This window comes from Tursiops truncatus, chromosome 10 (genome assembly GCF_011762595.2).
Source record: "Tursiops truncatus isolate mTurTru1 chromosome 10, mTurTru1.mat.Y, whole genome shotgun sequence".
NCBI lineage: Eukaryota > Metazoa > Chordata > Mammalia > Artiodactyla > Delphinidae > Tursiops > Tursiops truncatus.
The window spans coordinates 35,589,908-35,608,629 of NC_047043.1; the positions used below are offsets into that span (position 1 = coordinate 35,589,908).

At 38.9% G+C, this 18,722-nt stretch overlaps 1 protein-coding gene across 7 annotated transcripts in view; it reads left to right on the plus strand.

The window, feature by feature from the left end:
* BTBD9 (BTB domain containing 9) overlaps positions 1-18,722 on the plus strand; it is a 415,523-nt gene that overhangs the window by 294,215 nt on the left and 102,586 nt on the right. For all 7 annotated transcript variants that reach the window (XR_012334472.1, XM_073810771.1, XM_073810770.1 and 4 more), the window contains one exon: positions 12,318-12,507. Coding sequence is in view for 6 of the 7 variants with exons in the window: in XM_073810771.1 (XP_073666872.1) it covers positions 12,318-12,507 (190 nt within the window). In the remaining variant the exon portion in view is untranslated. The remainder of the gene's footprint in view (positions 1-12,317; positions 12,508-18,722) is intronic.

Here is an 18,722-nt window from a genome sequence, read left to right on the forward strand (position 1 = left end):
TACTGTTTTCCATAGTGGCTGCACCAAGAAAATTGATTTTTTTTTTAACCTGATAGATAAAACCAGGAATGAATGTAACTTAGTGCCAGTGTTGCAGAATACATTTTTGTAGCTTTTTGATAGTTTCCAAGAAAAATGGGTTTGTGCTCTAATTAGCTATTGTTCATTTACAGCTGTTCAGACATAACAGCTGTGAGTATTTTTCCCTTTAGAGTAAGTTGACAGAAGGTTGGATTGCAGTTGGGTTGGAAGCTTGCCTGGTCAGCAACAAGTTCCTATGTAAGCCTGTGGATAGGCCCCTAGGGTAAGTCCCCCTTTAAAAAAATAGTGTAGGTCTGTAGGGGAATATCTAGATGTGACCTTAAGCTGATAGTCCTAGTTGTCTTTTTGAAGGAAATATTTTGTAACTGAAAATCTTGGCAACAGAGAAGAATCTCCCTGAGACTGTTAAGTACTTGATGGCTGCGTGAACCACTGTGCTATTAGAAAACAATTTGCAATGAAAACAGCCAGGGAAACATTGCATGAAGCCCAACACAAGCACTATTTGTTTGTTTGTTTGTTTTTTTACTTGCTCACTTGTTTATTTCTTTTTTTTAAACATCTTTATGGGAGTATAAGTACTTTACATTGTTGTGTTAGTTTCTGCTGTATCAAGCACTGTTTTTGAAGATGACAATCCTCTGTTAAGTGCTAAGTGCTATTTCACTTTTAAAAACTGTTTCAAATGGGTTTTTCCCCCTATCTCTCAAAGGTGATCTCTGGAGACAGTTAAATAACATGTCAGTCTTATCTTTAAATATAGCTGGTACAGGTGGCCCTCAGGTCATGTCCTAGTGAAGTAATACTGCCTTTTAAAAAATTTATTACTCCTGAATTAAATTTACAGGCAGGCTGTTGGCCACCCTGGTGCTGTGTAAGAACAGAGGACAGTACAATTGTTTTCAGATCACTTTTTCTGCAGTTCCCCACAGTGTGAGTCATCCCAATATTCATACACTTGCAGAATGTATGCACTTTGTTAACATGCAATTTTTGCATTCAGAAGCAGCAAATTAAATTTGTCTGAGCAGAATTGCTATGTGCACAGGGGGGGAAAAGTAATTTCTGCCCAGGCACTTCCCCTTTGCTCCTAGCACAGGCTATTGTAATAGGTATGTAGCTGAAGGATGGCAAAGGGAAAACCAGAAAGAGACAGATGCGAGATGCTGGGCTTTGGCAATATGGTTTTGTAAACAAAGTGACACAAATTGGGGCAGAAATTCCAGTGGGACAAGGGAGGAAACAGGAAGACTGGAAATACAGCACAAAGCTGAGCTCCATCCAGATGGTGTTTTTAATAAATTTATCAGACACATATGAAAGACGGTAATGAACATTCAAATGGGGCGTGGCCCGGCCCCTACGGGAAGAAAAACAGTATGGCACCTTCTGTGCGTTGCAGTCAGTTAGAATCACTCTCTAATTTTTCCCAGGAAAAAAGACCACAGGATTTATTCAAACCATTGAGTAATTATTATGCAGTCCAACTAGGCAGGCTGAGGTTTGTGTTTCTAGGAAGAAGAATTAATAACAGAATTCTTTCCTGCTGAAATGAAGGAAGTGGTCTATATTAGTAAACCCAGTGGTGACATTTAGGACAGACCTCTTCTCTGAGAACTCTTATAGTATGACTATAACCCGATAGCAATACTGTCAGGCATAAAAAAGCTTCCACAGTCTTTACAAGTCATGTTATTATATACATTCCTCCTCTTCCTCCTGTTCTCCCCCAAATGGTTTCCCTATCAGAAAATATTTCAGTCTACCATGAGTGACCAATCTTTCTGTATGTGGGACAAAGTTTTAGGGGAAGTGAAGTTGAGAGAGCTAAGGGTATATGTAGTGCTTATAAAGCAGCTCTTCTGCAGTGGGCATAATTGTTTTCTTTTTAATGTTTAGGTCAAGACCCAGAGATTGATCATACTTCACTTTTCGAAGAAAACTTTCCCTTAGAAAGCAGTTTTTTCTGCTTTATTCAGTAACTTTTAGATTTTCTAGCTTTTGGTAAGGAGCTATGTTAAGTGCCACACCTATATACGCATGCTTTTCCAGCTCTGATTCATTCTTTCAGCAAATATTTATTTAATAACTGCTATATGCTAGGCACTCTTTCTTATCAGTTGGGAATACAGCAGTGAAAAAAAGAAACAAAAGTTCCTGCCCTTATGAAACTCACATGCTAAATCTCCAATTGTCAAGTTAGATCAGATTGAAATACTGGTTTGGATATTAAGAATTGGCCCCGTGCTGGAATTATGGTCTCACCTTGGTCATTTACAGAAAGTCTTTATCCACAGGGTTTGTGCCCAGGTCCCTATCCTTCTCTTCTTTCCACCCGTTGGCATCATTTGGTCGTTATATTGTTAATTTCACTCATTGTTTAAAACGTAGGAATGAGAATTAAGAAAAGTGCTGATCTGATTTTCTACCTTATGGAATAAGTACAGTTGCTTATCAAGTTGCTAGTAGAGTTCTAGCAAAAGCAATTTCTTGAAAGGAAATTTGGGAGTTGGTGTAGATTTCACTAATACAGTCTATCTCTGTGTATTATATGTGTCTATGTTTATCTGTGTTGGGCACCCTTTGTAGATCCAGACTTTGACTGAAAAACATTAATGAACGATGATGTCAAGATCAAAGTGGAAACCATGGAATACTATTCTCCAGCACATAGATATAGGATTTTTTGTTAAGAAGGCACTGTTTTTGTTTTTGAAATGTTCTTTTTTTTAAAATCCCGACCAGGGATTGAACCAAGACCCACGGCAGTGAAAGTGTGGAGTCCTAACCACTGAACTGCCAGGGAAGTCCCAAGAAGGCAAAGTTCTTTAATGTAGCATATGTTAGACTACCTTAAGATTCCAGAGGGTCAGAGGGTGATATTACTAGGGCAGTTTTGCTTAGAGAAAATGTTGGAGACCGAAAGAATCTTCTTTAATAAATATTTCTAAATATGTCTTTAGAAAAGGAATTCTGAGTGCTTATCCCAGCCTTTTTTCCCAAAGAGCTTTAAACCATATCACTAATGATTTTATGATCATCTCTGATGCTGCTGCATTAATTGACTAGTTAAAATCAGATCATCTAGGGATAAAATTGTGAAGCAGTAAGGTAGCTTAGGAGGAAATTGATAAACTCAGGGAGAGTCAACAAGGACAACCGTCAAGACCTAGTGGATACTACAGAGCACATCAGCATTGTAAAGAATCCTAAAAGGTTTATCCTTTCAAACCCTCTGAAATTACTTGCCATATTTCTGGTTTTCATAAAAACAGTATTAACATTTGTGGAATTTAAAAAATAACCAATATTCCATTTGTGGAAAAGAACATAAAGAACATATATGTAAAGTTTGGAGAGCAGGAACACTCACATGCTCACCACTCATCTTGAGAAATAGAACACTACCAAATCTTTTTTTTTTTTCATCTTTATTGGAGTATAATTGCTTTACAATGGTGTGTTAGTTTCTGCTTTATAAAAAAGTGAATCAGTTATACATATACATATGTTCCCATATCACTACCAAGTCTTTAAAGCCCTTTGTGTGTTCCCCCCACAGCACATCCCTGCTATCTAACTATCCAGAGGTCACCATTCATCTGAATTTGTGTTTACTACTCCCTAGCTCTCCTTTCTAATCTCACCACATAGGTGAGATTCACTAGGTGTCTATCACTGAACAATAGAAGTGGAATTCTACGCTTTGTATTTTTCTTTTTTTTTTTTTTCGCTTTGTATTTTTCTGACTTGTTCTTCTTAACCAACTTTCTTTGTAAGATTGACCCTTGCTAATACACATAGCTTCAGTTCACTTATTTTCAATACTGGGTCGTTTTTGTTTGACAGTGAAATTTTAAAACTCAGTGGACAGGTTAAACAGTAGATGAGACACACCTGGAGAGAAGCAGTGAACACAAACAGTAATTTAAAGAAATTACCCAGAATGCTTCAAAAAGAGGTAAAGAGGAAAAAAATGAAAGGAAGGTTAAGAAGTAGAGAGGATAGAATGAGAAGTTCCAACAGAGGTCTAATGGGAATTCTAGAAGAAAAAAAAAACAAAATGAGGGAGAATCAATACTCACAGAAATAATGGTTAAAATGTTCCAGACTTGATAAAAGCCATAAGTGCTTATATTCAGTCCTGAGCAGGATAAATTTAGTCTGCATCTAGGTACAACATAGTAAAATTGCAAAACACTAAAACCAAAAAGAAATCCTTAAAATTAACTGTGGAGAAAAAAACAAATTGCAGCAGTTAGAGGGATAGCAGACATAACAGTAGAAGCTAGAAGACTATGGAATAATATCTTAAAAGTGCTGAGGAAAAACAGCTTTTCACTTAGAGTTCTATACCCAATTAAACTATTTTTCAAGAGTGGTGGCAAAATATACTTTCAAGTAAAGACTTTGCTGAATGGATGTGTCTTAGAAGGAAGTTGAACCAAGAAGAAAGGAGGATATAAAAAAAGTAAAGGTGAATAAATTGGTGAATGTGAATAAATAAGTTTTGGCTGTATGAGATAATAATAATGATGACTGATTTTGAGAGTCTAAAACAAGGTAGAAGTAAAATGTTAGGTAAGAATAGCAAGCCAAGAGGCAAGATGATTTGTATGAAAAAGTGTTAAGATCTTTTATATTGTTCAGGAGAAGGGAATATGTGATTTTTAATTTTAGGCATTGTTAAGTCTGGTATGCATATATGGAATTTAGTAAAAGAATAGAAATAGAACATATAACTTCCCAATCAAATCAGTAGGGATAGCTGGTGGGGAAAATAAAGGAAATTCAATCCGTTAGAAAATAGGAACAGAGTAGACAGAGAGGTGGGGGAAGCAGCAGAGAAAAAAAAAACTTGTAAGTAGAAATAAAAGTGAGTTAATGGGACTTCCCTGGTGGCGCAGTGTTTGGGAGTCAGCCTGCCAATGCAGGGGACCCAGGTTCGAGCCCTGGTCTGGGAGGATCCCGCGTGCTGTGGAGCAACTGGGCCCATGCGCCACAGCTGCCTGGCCTGCTCTCTGGGGCCCGCAAGCCACAACTACTGAGCCCGGGCACCACAACTGCTGAGGTCCATGCACCTGAAGCCCATGCTCTGCAGAAGGAGAGGCCACTGCAGTGGAAGGCCCTCACACCGCCTTGAGGAGTGGCCCCCTATCGCAGCCTCTGGAGGGGACCTGTGTGCCGCAACAAAGACTCAACACAGCCTAAAATAAATAATTTTTTTTTCAAAAAGTGAATTAGTATACATCAGTAATAACAATTAATATAAGTCATGTAAATCTGCCAGTTAAAAGACAAAGGACACTGAATTTTTCAAAAATCTAGTTATATGTTATCACAAGAGACCAGAAAAATAGAAGAGTGATGCTAAGGAAACAGTAGCCAAAATAAAGGCACTATATTTATTTGACATTAGAACATGTAGATTTTAGGGCAAAGGATTATTAGAGATAAAAAATTACACTACATAATGATGAAAGGTTCAATCTACAAGTTAGATATAATTCTAAAATAATATACATGAAATGACGTGTTCTCAAAATACATAAAGCAAAAATTGACAGAATTACAAGGAGAAATTGACAGATCTACAGTCATAGTGGGAAATTTAAACAAACCTCTCCCATTAATTAATAAACATGTGAGTGATTTGAACAGCTCAGTAAGTTTGATATAGTAGATATGTATAGAACCATACACCTCCCAAATTAGAGAATACACATTCTCTTCAGGCACATGTAAAATATTTATAAGAACCATGAACTAGACCACAGAAAAGCAAATCTCATCAAATTCTACAAAGTCAGTATCATACAGACCACACCTTTTTATCCACATTACAGTGTAATTAAAAATCAGTAACAAAAACTTGAAAAGTTAAAAAACATTCTTATGAATAATTTGTGAAGCAAACAAAAATCTTAATGGAAATTAGAAAAAACTTAGATGCAATCAACTTTTAAAACACTTTATGTCAGAAAACCCAGATGGAGGAACATTCTACACCATAGTTGACTCTAATACTCTTCAAAACACTGTATATTAAAACTTAAGGGTAAAGATAAAGCAGGACTTAGAGGTAAAATATTAGCTTTAAATGCATGTATTAGAAAAAAAGAAAAGTTAATGCTTTGCTCATTATTTGCTTCAGATATTTAGAAAAAAATAGAATAAATCCAAAGGAATAGAAAGAAGAAATAGTGAAATAGTGAAGTAGGAAATAAAGAAATAAATAAAGAAAATAATCAGCAAAATTGAAAATTGTTTTTTTGAAAACACTAATGTAGTAGACAAACATGTATAGGACTGACAAAAAAAGGAAGAAAAGGTACAAATAAAAATATTTGGGGGCTTCCCTGGTGGCGCAGTGGTTGAGAGTCTGCCTGCCGATGCAGGGGATATGGGTTCGTGACCCAGTCCAGGAAGATCCCACATGCTGCGGAGTGGCTGGGCCCGTGAGCCATGGCCGCTGAGCCTGCGTGTCCGGAGCCTGTGCTCCACAACGGGAGAGGCCACAACAGTGACAGGCCCGCATACCACACACACAAAAATTATACATATATATATATATATATATATATTTGGAACGATAATGAGAACATACTGTGAAAATTTTTATGCTAGTATATTAGGATTTTTTTTTTTGTCCCACATCAAGGCTTACTGCTTTCTTTTTCTTTTTCATTTTCTTTTTTAACATCTTTATTGGAGTATAATTGCTTTACAATGGTATGTTAGTTTCTGCTTTATAACAAAGTGAATCAGCTATACATATACATATATCCCCATATCTCCTCCCACTTGAGTCTCCCTCCCACCCTCCTTATCCCACCCCTCTAGATGGTCACAAAGCACTGAGCTGAATCCCTGTGCTATGCAGCTGCTTCCCACGAGCTATCTATTTTACTTTTGGTAGTATATATAAGTCCATGCCACTCTATCACTTCGTCCCAGCTTACCCTTCCCTCTCCCCATGTCCTCAGGTACATTCTCTACGTCTGCGTCTTTATTCCTGTCCTGCCCCTAGGTTCTTCAGAACAATTTTTTTTTTTTTTTAGATTCCATATATATGTGTTAGCATATGGTATTTGTTTTTCTCTTTCTGACTTACTTCACTCTGTATGACAGACTCTAGGTCCATCCACCTCACCCCAAATAACTCAATTTCGTTTCTTTTTAAGGCTGAGTAATATTCCATTGTATATATGTTCCCCATCTTCTTTATCCATTCATCTGTTGATGGGCACTTAGGTTACTTCCATGACCTGGCTATTGTAAATAGAGCTGTAATGAACATTGTGGTACATGACTCTTTTTGAATTATGGTTTTCTCAGGGTATATGCTCAGTAGTGGGATTGCTGGGTCGTATGGTAGTTCTATTTTTAGTTTTGTAAGGAACCTCCATACTGTTCTCCATAGTGGCTGTATCAATTTATATTCCCACCAACAGTGCAAGAGGGTTCCCTTTTCTCCACACCCTCTCCAGCATTTATTTTTTGTAGATTTTTTGATGATGGCCATTCTGACTGGTGTGAGGTGATACCTCATTGTAGTTTTGACTTGCATTTCTCTAATGATTAGTGATGTTGAGCATCCTTTCATGTGTTTGTTGGCAATCTGTATATCTTCTTTGAAGAAATGTCTATTTAGGTCTTCTGCCCATTTTTGGATTGAGTTGTTTGTTTTTTTGGTATTGAGCTGCATGAGCTGCTTGTGAATTTTGGAGATTAATCCTTTGTCAGTTGCTTCATTTGCAAATATTTTCTCCCATTCTGAGGGTTGTCTTTTCATCTTGTTTATGGTTTCCTTTGCTGTGCAAAAGGTTTTAAGTTCCATTAGGTCCCATTTGTTTATGTTTGTTTTTATTTCCGTTTCTCTAGGAGGTGGGTCAAAAAGGATCTTACTGTGATTTATGGCATAGAGTGTTCTCCCTATGTTTTCCTCTAAGTGTTTGATAGTGTCTGGCCTTACATTAGGTCTTTAATCCATTTTGAGTTTATTTTTGTGTATGGTGTTAGAGAGCATTCTAATTTCTTTCTTTTACATGTAAATGTCCAGTTTTCCCAGCACCACTTACTGAAGAGGCTGTCTTTTCTCCATTGTATATTCTTGCCTCCTTTATCAAAAATAAGGAGACGATATGTCCGTGGGTTTATCTCTGGGCTTTCTATCCCCTTCCATTGATCTATATTTCTATTTTTGTGCCAGTACCATACTGTCTTGATTACTGTAGCTTTGTAGTATAGTCTGAAGTCTGGGAGCCTGATTCCTCCAGCTCCATTTTTCTTTCTCAAGATTGCTTTGGCTATTCGGGGTCTTTTGTGTTTCCATACAAATTGTGCAATTTTTTGTTCTAGTTCTGTGAAAAATGCCATTGGTAGTTTGATAGGGATCGCCTTGAATTCGTAGATTGCTTTGGGTAGTATAGTCATTTTCACAATGTTGATTCTTCCAATCCAAGAACATGGTATATCTCTCCATCTGTTTGTATCATCTTTAATTTCTTTCATCAGTGTCTTATAATTTTCTGCATATGGGTCTTTTGTCTCTTCAGGTAAGTTTATTCCTAGGTATTTTATTCTTTTTTGTTGCAATGGTAAATGGGAGTGTTTCCTTAATTTCCCTTTCAGATTTTTCATCATTAGTGTATAGGAATGCAAGAGATTTCTGTGCATTAATTTTATATCCTGCTACTTTACCAGATTCATTGATTAGCTCTAGTAGTTTTCTGGTAGAGTCTTTAGGATTCTCTATGTATAGTATCATGTCATCTGCAGACAGTGACAGCTTTACTTCTTCTTTTCCGATTTGGATTCTTTTTATTTCTTTTTCTTCTCTGATTGCTGTGTCTAAAACTTCCAAAACTATGTTGAATAATAGTGGGAGAGTGGGCAACCTTGTCTTGTTCCTGTTCTTAGTGGAAATGGTTTCAGTTTTTCACCATTGAAGACAGTGTTGGCTGTGAGTTTGTCGTATATGGCCTTTATTATGTTGAGGTAAGTTCCCTCTATGCCTATTTTCTGGAGGCTTTTTATCATAAATGGGTGTTGAATTTTGTCAAAAGCTTTCTCTGCATCTATTGAGATGATCATATGGTTTTTCTCCTTCAATTTGTTAATATGGTGTATCACATTGATTGATTTGCATATATTGAAGAATCCTTTATGCTAGTATATTTGAAAACTTAAACAAAACACAAAATTCTCCTAAAAGGGCCAGGGATATCTAAGGCAATTTTGAAGAAAAACAGAGAAGAAGGCGAAGGAGAGGGAAAACAGGTGTTCAGTTTGTCAAATTTTATGATACTGTAAAATTATAGTAATTAAAACAATATGGTAAAGGCACAAGGCTAGGCAAATTAAGGAAACAGAGTACAGATCTTAAAAAGAGATTTAGATACGTATGAAAACTTTATACGTGACTAAAGTAACATAAATTAGTGGAGGAAAGCGATGAACTGTTCATTAAATGGTGCTGGGGAAATTAGCTAACCTTATGAATAAAAGGTGAAAGTAGATCTGTATTTAATAGCATACCAAAAATAAATCCTAAATAGATTAAAGAACCAAACGTGAAAAGCAAAATTTGAGAACTTTTAAAAGAAAATATAGGGAGATATCTTTATAAATTTGGAGTTGGAAAGAATTTATATACAAGAAAGGGAAAACACAAATCTTATAGGAAAAGATTAATATTTCAACTCAACATTAACCAAGAAAGGACTGACATCCTGCCAATGAGGTAACTCATAGCCACAAGTGTAATTCCACTTCCGTATGTGTGTGTGTGTGTGTGTGTGTGTGTGTGTGTGTGTAAATATATACATATATATGTCTTACATATCCCTTGAAGAAACTCTTACCTGTGTACACAAGAAGACACGTTTGTAATCACAAAGAAAACAATGGTAACAATCTAAATGTCCCTTTGGTATATTTATACATTGAAATATTTTATATACTTTACACAAATGAACTAGATTTATCTGGCTATTGAACGTTCCTTCATCCTGGTTTAATGTTTATTGTAGACGTTAATATTGTTGACCATATATTCCCCTTCTTCTCCTGGGCACACAACAAGTTAGCCCTCTCCTAACCCCTTTGAAGTTAGGTAAGGCCCTGTGACTTGCCTTAGTGAACAAAATGTGAGCAAAGTGATGTGTGTTGCTTTGGGGGAGGAGTTTTAAGAGCCAGTGCCCAGTTCACTCCCTTCTCACTGCCGCTGTGATTGAAGAAGCACATATCAGTCAATACAAAGCTTCCGTCACTAGGTTCCCTGCATGATGCAATGCTCAGAGTCACCTTGCTGATCATCGTTGAATGCATAGTATGGGTGAAAAATAAATGTGTGCTATTTAAACACCTGGGAGAATGGAGGCTGTCTCTTACTGCAGCTTAAGCTACCTACAGTGTGATTTTATGTCTCAGCTCAGTTTATTGTGTATCTTGTGCCACTTCCTTTAGTTCTCTCTTCCAAATCACAGAACACTTCCCCTTTTCCATGAGATGGAGGTACCATGACTTAGCCTCTAAATATAGTCCTTTATCTCTTCTCCTTTCAAAGTCAGAGGGGGGCTTTTCTGTAAGCCCCTTCTCTGCCAGTACACTGCTCTCACAGGTTGCTTTACCAGAGATTCTGCTTATTGCTTTAGAGTTAAGCTTCATAGTCAAGGGATTCATGGCCAGAAAATCCAGTCTCTCTCCCTTCCTCCTTCCCTTCCTCTCTTCTTTATCTGTGGATGGCTGTCCTTATCTACAGAGAGCAAAGCAAGCAGTGAAGGTATATGAGATGAGGGAGCAAGCAAGTAGTGAAGGTAGATGAGGGCTCGAGTACAGGCATGCCCACCTTTGAAAAGTTAATGCATTGCTTAGAAGATACATGGAAGATTATTTACTCTGCATCATTATAAAGTTAGAAATGTTTTGGCATGATAGTAGTACTGCTCACCCTCTCTCTTTGCATAGAGTATAATATTATACTGAAAAGTATAGTATATATCTAATAAGAAATTGTCTTTTTTTCAAGCCATTTTAAAATTTTGTAAAGTAAGCTACACATCTTGAATGTAAGTAGCTAAGGTTAATTGTAGATTTAGGTTAAATAATTTAAATTTCTGAAGAAAATCGCAGCACTAGTAAATGCACAAAAAAGGTCCCAGTGGACTTAAAAGGCTCTCACCTTTTATCATTCTCTTCTCAGCGTTTAGAGAATCTACATCATTTTTGGACAGCTATATCATTTTGTGGATACCCTAGACTTTTGTAAATGAACAGGTGGATGTGGACTTGAAGTATATAGAGAGACACAGAATCAAAACAGAGCTGGTGTTTCAGAATGCAGCAGTTCATGAACAAAGAGATGAGCGTATGTGTTGAATTGCTCAGAATAGTAAACAGACAAAAAAGGGAAATGAATCATGGCCGAGGGCAACTGTATATTCTGCAAAGGGATTGGTACCATGTCCTGGATTGTTTTCCTGCTTTATGAATTTTAAAATACTGAATCTATATATGTCATGCTTCTTTAAACAAACGTACTACATTTATTACGTGTAATAAATATATACAGTTTAGAGAATACTAATAAAACAAGTGCCTATGTACCTATCGCCTCACGAGAATAGAAGAAAACCAGTAGTTTTGAAGCCCCTCCAGGATTTCATCTTGGAAATGAAATCAATTAATGTTTGGACACATTGGTAGGTGTCCCTCCAAGATTTCATCTCCCTCTTTCTCATACAAATGATCATGAATTTTGTGTAATAATTCCCTGGATTTCCTTTTTAGTTTTACATTTATATATGTATCCCTAAACAAATTATATTTTTAGTTTTGCCTTTTTAAAAAGCTTTGTATAAATGAACTCATGCACTGTGTTTTTCTGTGCCTTGCTTTTCTCACTCAACATTGTTTTCTGATTAATCAATTTGGATATAGCTGTAGTTAATTAATCTCAACTACTGTGTGGTTTCCCACTGTAGTAATATTTCACAATGTATTTATCCGTTCTATATTTTATGGGGTATCATGTTTCTTTGTAATAAAATTCTTTAGGGTTAATTGCTACATGTGGTTTGGTTTGTTCCAGCCTCAGGTTCATCTTTTTTGAAAGCTATTTGGCATGGAAATGTGTTCATATCTTGAGATAATCAAGATGCTCTAATTTCTATTTTATTATTGATAGTAATTAATTAATTTTGTTCATAGCACACTGGTGGGATATATTTGGCTTCTTTATCTTGATGCTGAATCTTGTGTTGGATTCACAGTTCCCATGGAGAACGTTGCAACAATTGCTGATTGTGCCAGCGTGATTGAAGGAGTCAGTCGGAGCCGAAATGCCTTGCTGAATGGGGACACTAAGAACTATGATTGGGATTCTGGCTATACATGTCATCAGCTAGGAAGTGGTGCAATTGTGGTTCAACTGGCACAGCCATACATGATTGGGTCAATACGGTAAGAAGATTCCCTTTCATTTATTACTTTTAAAATGGAAGACACGTGCAAATTGTGTTTTGGTACATTGACGATCCCAGTAACTTCAGTGAAGATACTCTTCTGTTCTTTGCTCTAAATATGGAGAGGAGGAGATGGAAAAGGAGGGACAAAGATATACAAGGTGCTTGTTTGGATTTTCTGGTGGGGAGATGCACCAAAGTTAGACTTGTGGAGGGACTAGTTTAGATTTGTGGAGGGCGAGGACTAGGGCCTCTCCCTGGATACAGCACAAGTCTCAGTTTGTATTGGTTAGGAACTTACAGGATATCAAAATCATTTTCAACTCGAATAAATGACTTTATATATGAACCAAACAGATCTGAATATGAAACCTGGTTCTAAAAGATCTTTTTACTAATCTTCACGTCTGGGTTTTTGGTTGTTTTCGTTTTGTTTTGTTTTGTTTCACTTTGTTTTAAGAAGGGAACTTTAACCCACTATTGCTTGATTTGTAGGATCATATAATTTTAAAATGTGACACTGGTGACATCTCCCAGAGGATATACTTTAGTTCAAGAGAGTCATCTGGGTCTCAAATAGGCTGCCCTTTTTTTTTTTAAGGTTCTAAGAAGGTCTCTGAAAGACTAATGTTGTGTGTGTGTGTATATATATATATTTTTTAACACAAGATATTTTACATTATATCTTAGCCTGCCAGAGGTAGAGATGTTGGTGAGACATGACTGCCTTCCTGTCATCATGCTGTACCACATTTTCCTTACTGCTTCCTGTTCTCATTTTAAAGTTAGTATGTGTAAAGAAAGAAACAGCACAAAAAATAAGGTAGTGGGATTCTAATAGACAGAGGTTTATTGATGTCTAAGCTAATAACTGCAGAGGTTAATGCTGCTTGTCGGTTCCCTGGGGTACCCTGACAAGTGATGCTGGATTTCTTGGAGAATTCAGACTGTTGGTTTCTTCATTTAAATTTTCAACCTCTTTTCATAAAGGGCCACATACAGGCTGAGTACCACAGGCAGCAAATCACAGATAAAGAAGCCTTGAATTCATACTGCAGGCCAGACAACTCACTTCATGCTTAGGAAGGGGGAGGAAACAAGCCACAATCAGTGTGGACAAGCTAGCAGTATAAATAAACTTCCGTCAGATAGCCATCAACGCACCCTCCTTCCTTCTTCTCAGCTGCATGCATTAACTAAAGTAATCATAAGCCATCTATTTAATAAGTCATTCTAGAATCTTTGTCATAAATGGTGTGAAACTTATCTGAATATTTCCCATTACAATCTTTTTCTCTTTACTTTAAAAATCTGGAAAACAGTTGTCCTTCTCTTGTCTTAGAGTCTGCACAAATTCTTGACGATTACCAATCGTGTCTCTGAGATTGCATGTGCAATTTCTTTCAGAAGGCTTGGTGTGTAACTCATCTGAGCAGGAGACTTGAAATCATTTAAAATGACTAGATACTTTCTTTCACTTCACCTATTTGGGGCTTCAGTTTTCTCTTATGTTTGTTCTGCCATTTCTAATTTGAAAACCAGTCTTCTTGCCAATGAAGATAGAAGCAAACTGGCAGCTTAGCAGCTCTGCCCACTCTCTTTTAGCGTTCCCTGTATTCTGTCTGCTTACCTGGCACCCCACATTCTCTACCCCCCATCCAACAACGGTCCCTGTGCATCTCAAAGCAATATGTCAGAAATGGAATTCCACCATTCTCCCCTTTCCCTGCTCAAGTTGCCTCACACTGCGATTTCCTCATCTGATTTAGTGGTACTGCTCATCCACCCATCCACTGAGCCAAAAACATGGAAATCTTCCTAAACTCCTTCCTTTCCCTCGCCTCCCCCACTGAACCAGTCAGCTGTCAATACCAGCTCCTACATATCTCACAAATCCTTCCTCTCTTCCCCATCCCCACTGCCATCACCATAGTTGCATCTTTGTAGTTTCTCTTCTCTACGTAGCTCTTCCCCACCTGCAACCATCTCGCACACTGTTACCACAAATCTGATGTGGTCATGCCCCTTCTTAAGAGGATTCATGGCTACTATTTGCCTTAAGGAGAAAGTTCAGACAACGGCATTAAGAACATGTGACTTGGGCTTCCCTGGTGGTGCAGTGGTTGAGAGTCCGCCTGCCGATGCAGGGGACACGGGTTCGTGCCCCGGTCCGGGAAGATCCCACATGCCGCGGAGCGGCTAGGCCCGTGAGCCATGGCCACTGAGCCTGCGCGTCTGGAGCCTGTGCTCCGCAACGGGAGAGGCCAAAACAGTGAGAGGCCCGCGTACTGCCAAAAAAAAAAAAGAACATGTGACTTACTTCTCTCCGTACAGCCTTGTCTCCTGCCTCTCCACCACCCCTACACGTACTGTCTCAGCCTATCCAGCTACTTGCAGTTTTGCATGTGTCACCCCTCTCTTACCCCATGCCTTCAACTCTTAGAACATGCTGTTCTCATTACATGTGTGTCTCACTACCTTCTCATCACCCCTTTTTACCTGGCTCTTATAAACCCTTCAAGACTTCACTCCTTTGGGAATGCTTCCCTAACCTTCTATCATCTCCTGGGCTGATTTAGCCATCCCTATTCAATGATTCCGTACATTCTGTATGTAATTCCTCCCAGAGCATTTGTCATGTTTGTGTTATAATTGTTTACTTGCTGCCTCCTCCCAGCCTCACCCGATATATGAAGCCTGTGACAACTCAGAATAAGTGTTCCTTGACAGATTGAATGTGCAGATGAGGTAGTCTATCAAGATAGAAGGGGAAATTATAGCGGGTATAGTGGGAGATCCAGAATTTTAGATCGAGCAGGGACCTCATGAGGTCATTGCCAAGGTGACAACTCAGAAAGAGACAAACAAGCTTTTCATGTGGCAAGGCTACCTTGGCCTCTAGCTCTACTCAGTCAGAGATGTTGAATCTGACTCCAGATAAAAGGTGTTACTGGAGCTTAAGAGAGACAAGAGAGAACCGTGCCATTTGGTTTTCTTTAAATGTGGAAAAAGAATGGTTCTCCCCACACAATTTCTTTTTCCTGACTCAGAGGGGGATGATGAGCATGAGCACAACCAAAGGCAGAATTGTGTATCTCAGCACCGCGTGAAGCCTCCACCTTCCTTAAGCCCAGCTATTGCTTTTGCAGTGAGAAAATCCATGCAATTGAAGCCCCATGAAACTGGCTGAACACTCAGAGAGACACGTCCCTATGAAACTAACATTACGTTGTCAGGAACTGCATTTGCCTCTTCTGTGACATTATCAATAAGAAAGGGAGAGGTATTTCTTAACCACCAATGCCTCTGGGTGATGCTGGATATCTCTGCAGGCCATGGTTAGCAGCAGCTGATGTGCCCAGATAGATGTTTATTGATAGGAAACTAGATCAGTGGTGTCTCTTCATGGGGATGGGTAACTGACAAATGACAGGTTGATTAGTCAGTGACATTTGACCCATGGCTTCTATTGCTTGTGATGACTCACTTGCTTTCCTAGTCACTGTATCCAAAGACGCCCAGATTCCAAATCAACACCTCGAGGGAGAGCATTACAGAGCTGAGTGACTAACACTTTCTCCATCTAAGAGGGAGGAGATCTGGCAGTTCTGGAACCTCTTCCTCTGGGGGCCCAATCACAAGGTATACTGACTATAAAATTTCAGGTTTCTTTGTAGATGGTGAACACAGAGGCAAATGTCTCAAACATGGATTATCTTGATTACTGCATTCTTTATTCCTGAGAGAGGACAGAATTATTGTGTGGATAAGATTTCTTTTGTTTGTCTGTTTTCATCCACATAAACCATTTCTTCCTTTCCTGAGCGTTTCCCCTGTAGCTGGGTAGGCAAGCAGAGCTTCTTTCTTTCTTTTTTTTTTTTTATTTATGTATTTATTTATTTTCAGCTGTGTTGGGCCTTCGTTGCTGCGCACAGGCTTTCTCTAGTCACGGCGAGCGGGGGCTACTCTTCAGTGCAATGCGTGGGCTTTTCATTGTGGTGGCTTCTCGTTGCAGAGCACGGGCTCTAGGCGCACGGGCTTCAGTAGTTGCGGCATGCGGGCTCAGCAGTTGTGGCTCACGGGCTCTATAGCGCAGGCTCAGTAGTTGTGGCACGTGGGCTTAGCTGCTCCAAGGCATGTGGGATCTTCCCGGACCAGGGCTCGAACCCATGTCCCCACCCATGTCCCCTGCATTGGCAGGCGGATTCTTAACCGCTACACCACCAGGGAAGTCCCCAGCTTCTTTCTTGACAGACAATGCCCACAGCTAACCACAGTCAGTGGGAACCTAGTCCTGCTAGTGAGTCTGGTATGGCAAGTACCCTTGTGGATCCTGGAAAGGCTGACCTTGAAACCTGATCTCTGACTGTCTCCTCCTCCCTTCATTTTCTTTCATTCAACATTTTTTGAGCTTTTAACTGTGTGCTAGGCACTATTCTAAACCCTGGGGCTACAGCATTGAATCCAGAAAACAAACATCAGTTTTCTCACAGAACTGACATTCTTGTTGGGGGAGGGGGCAGTGGTGGATAACCAGTAAACAACACTATTTGTAATATGTCAGATATTTCAAAGATGGAGCCATCAGAAGGGAGGACTAGGGGTTGGAGACAGCACAGCTTTAGATTGGGTGTTCAGGAAGGTCTCACTGTGCAGAGCCTGAAGGATGGGAAGAGTAAGCCATTGGGGGACCTGGGGGATGAGCCTCACAGGCAGAGTGCCAAGGCCCCGAGGCAGAGCACGTGAGGCAGGTTGCAGGAGCAGCAAGGAGGCCAGGGTGGCTGGAGTAGAGTGAGGGAGGGGAGGAGAGTAAGAGGCAAGGCGATGGAGGTGACTTGCAGAGGTGACATCCCTGAGATGTTTTGTTACTGTTTCTATATTCAGTCACCAGCTCCCCAAACCATCCCACCCACCACCACAAACCCATCCCAGTGTTTCATTAGCACCATTAGAGGAGAGTTTTCTTTGCTGAGGAGAGGAGGGGAGGAGCTGGGGAGCCATCGTGCCTTTAGGAGCCACCTTCTTTGTTCCTGACCAGCCTTTGTCCAGTCAGCTCCCAGGAAAGAGACAGCGGGAGGCGTCCTAGTCCTTGCAGTTTATATGAAACTTTCTCCCCATCTTTGGTGTTTATTTCTCTTTCCCAAGAGCCAGAGCAGGCAGTATAACTTGGAAATAAAGGAGTTTGTCTTTGTTTTGTTGCTAGGTTTACAGGCACAGTGTAACTTGTTCATTTTATTTGAGAGAAAAAGAGAGAAGTTGCCTGGAATGTGCCTTAAAAGTGGGTAACTAGTAGTAATTATATTATTTTCATGCCTTTTTTAAAAACATTAAAATTTAAATAACAGGAAATCTTCAGAGGCCTGACCACATAAAACGACCACATAGTAACTAACCAAATCTACCTAAGTCTTAGTTTATAGTCCCTCTGTCACCTTAGTTTAAGACTTATTATCTTTCTACTTGCTAATCATGATATCCTTTTAAGTATTTTCAGGTTAGTATGAGAAATCACATATGCTGTGCATTAGGCATGTGTATTACCCAGTCTTTTTCAGCTAGTAAGTGACAGCACTTTGTTGAAACCCTCATTATTAGTCAATTAAATTAACAATTCTTACATTAGCTTGAAAATGATGGTTTTGTAATTGATAATGCAGTACTGTAAGTAAAATACCCGTAATGCTTTAACTAACCTAATTGTGAGTAGGTAGGCTGTTGGAAGATGAAACAGTGCAGGTAGATGCAACTAAATAAACCCATAGTCTCTCTGGGTGTTATGAGGATTAAGGAGTTAATGACACAAAAATATTTTGAGTTCCTCAGTTGGAAAATGTTATATGAATATAATATGTTAGGACAAAATGGATCTAACCCAAAGTATGTTCTTGGTGGGTATCCATAATCTCTTTAGTCTGTCGGGAGGAGGTTTTTACTTTGCAATAGGAAAAAAAACCCAGTTCTACCACTTATAAAAGTTAATCTGGCACAGAATTTCTGAACCACAAATCAGTTTATGCCTTGCAGTTATTAAACATAGATAAAACAAAGCAATAGAAAGTTAATCCTTTTTAAAAAAAAATTAGATATGTCGCTGTGCTCCTTATTCATCCCAGCATATATTTCCTTCTCTTGGAGCTGTTAAGCCCACACCCAGTTCAGCTGCCCTTTCACTATTGTGTGGCTGCAACCATTCTAGATTATCTGTTCAGTTTG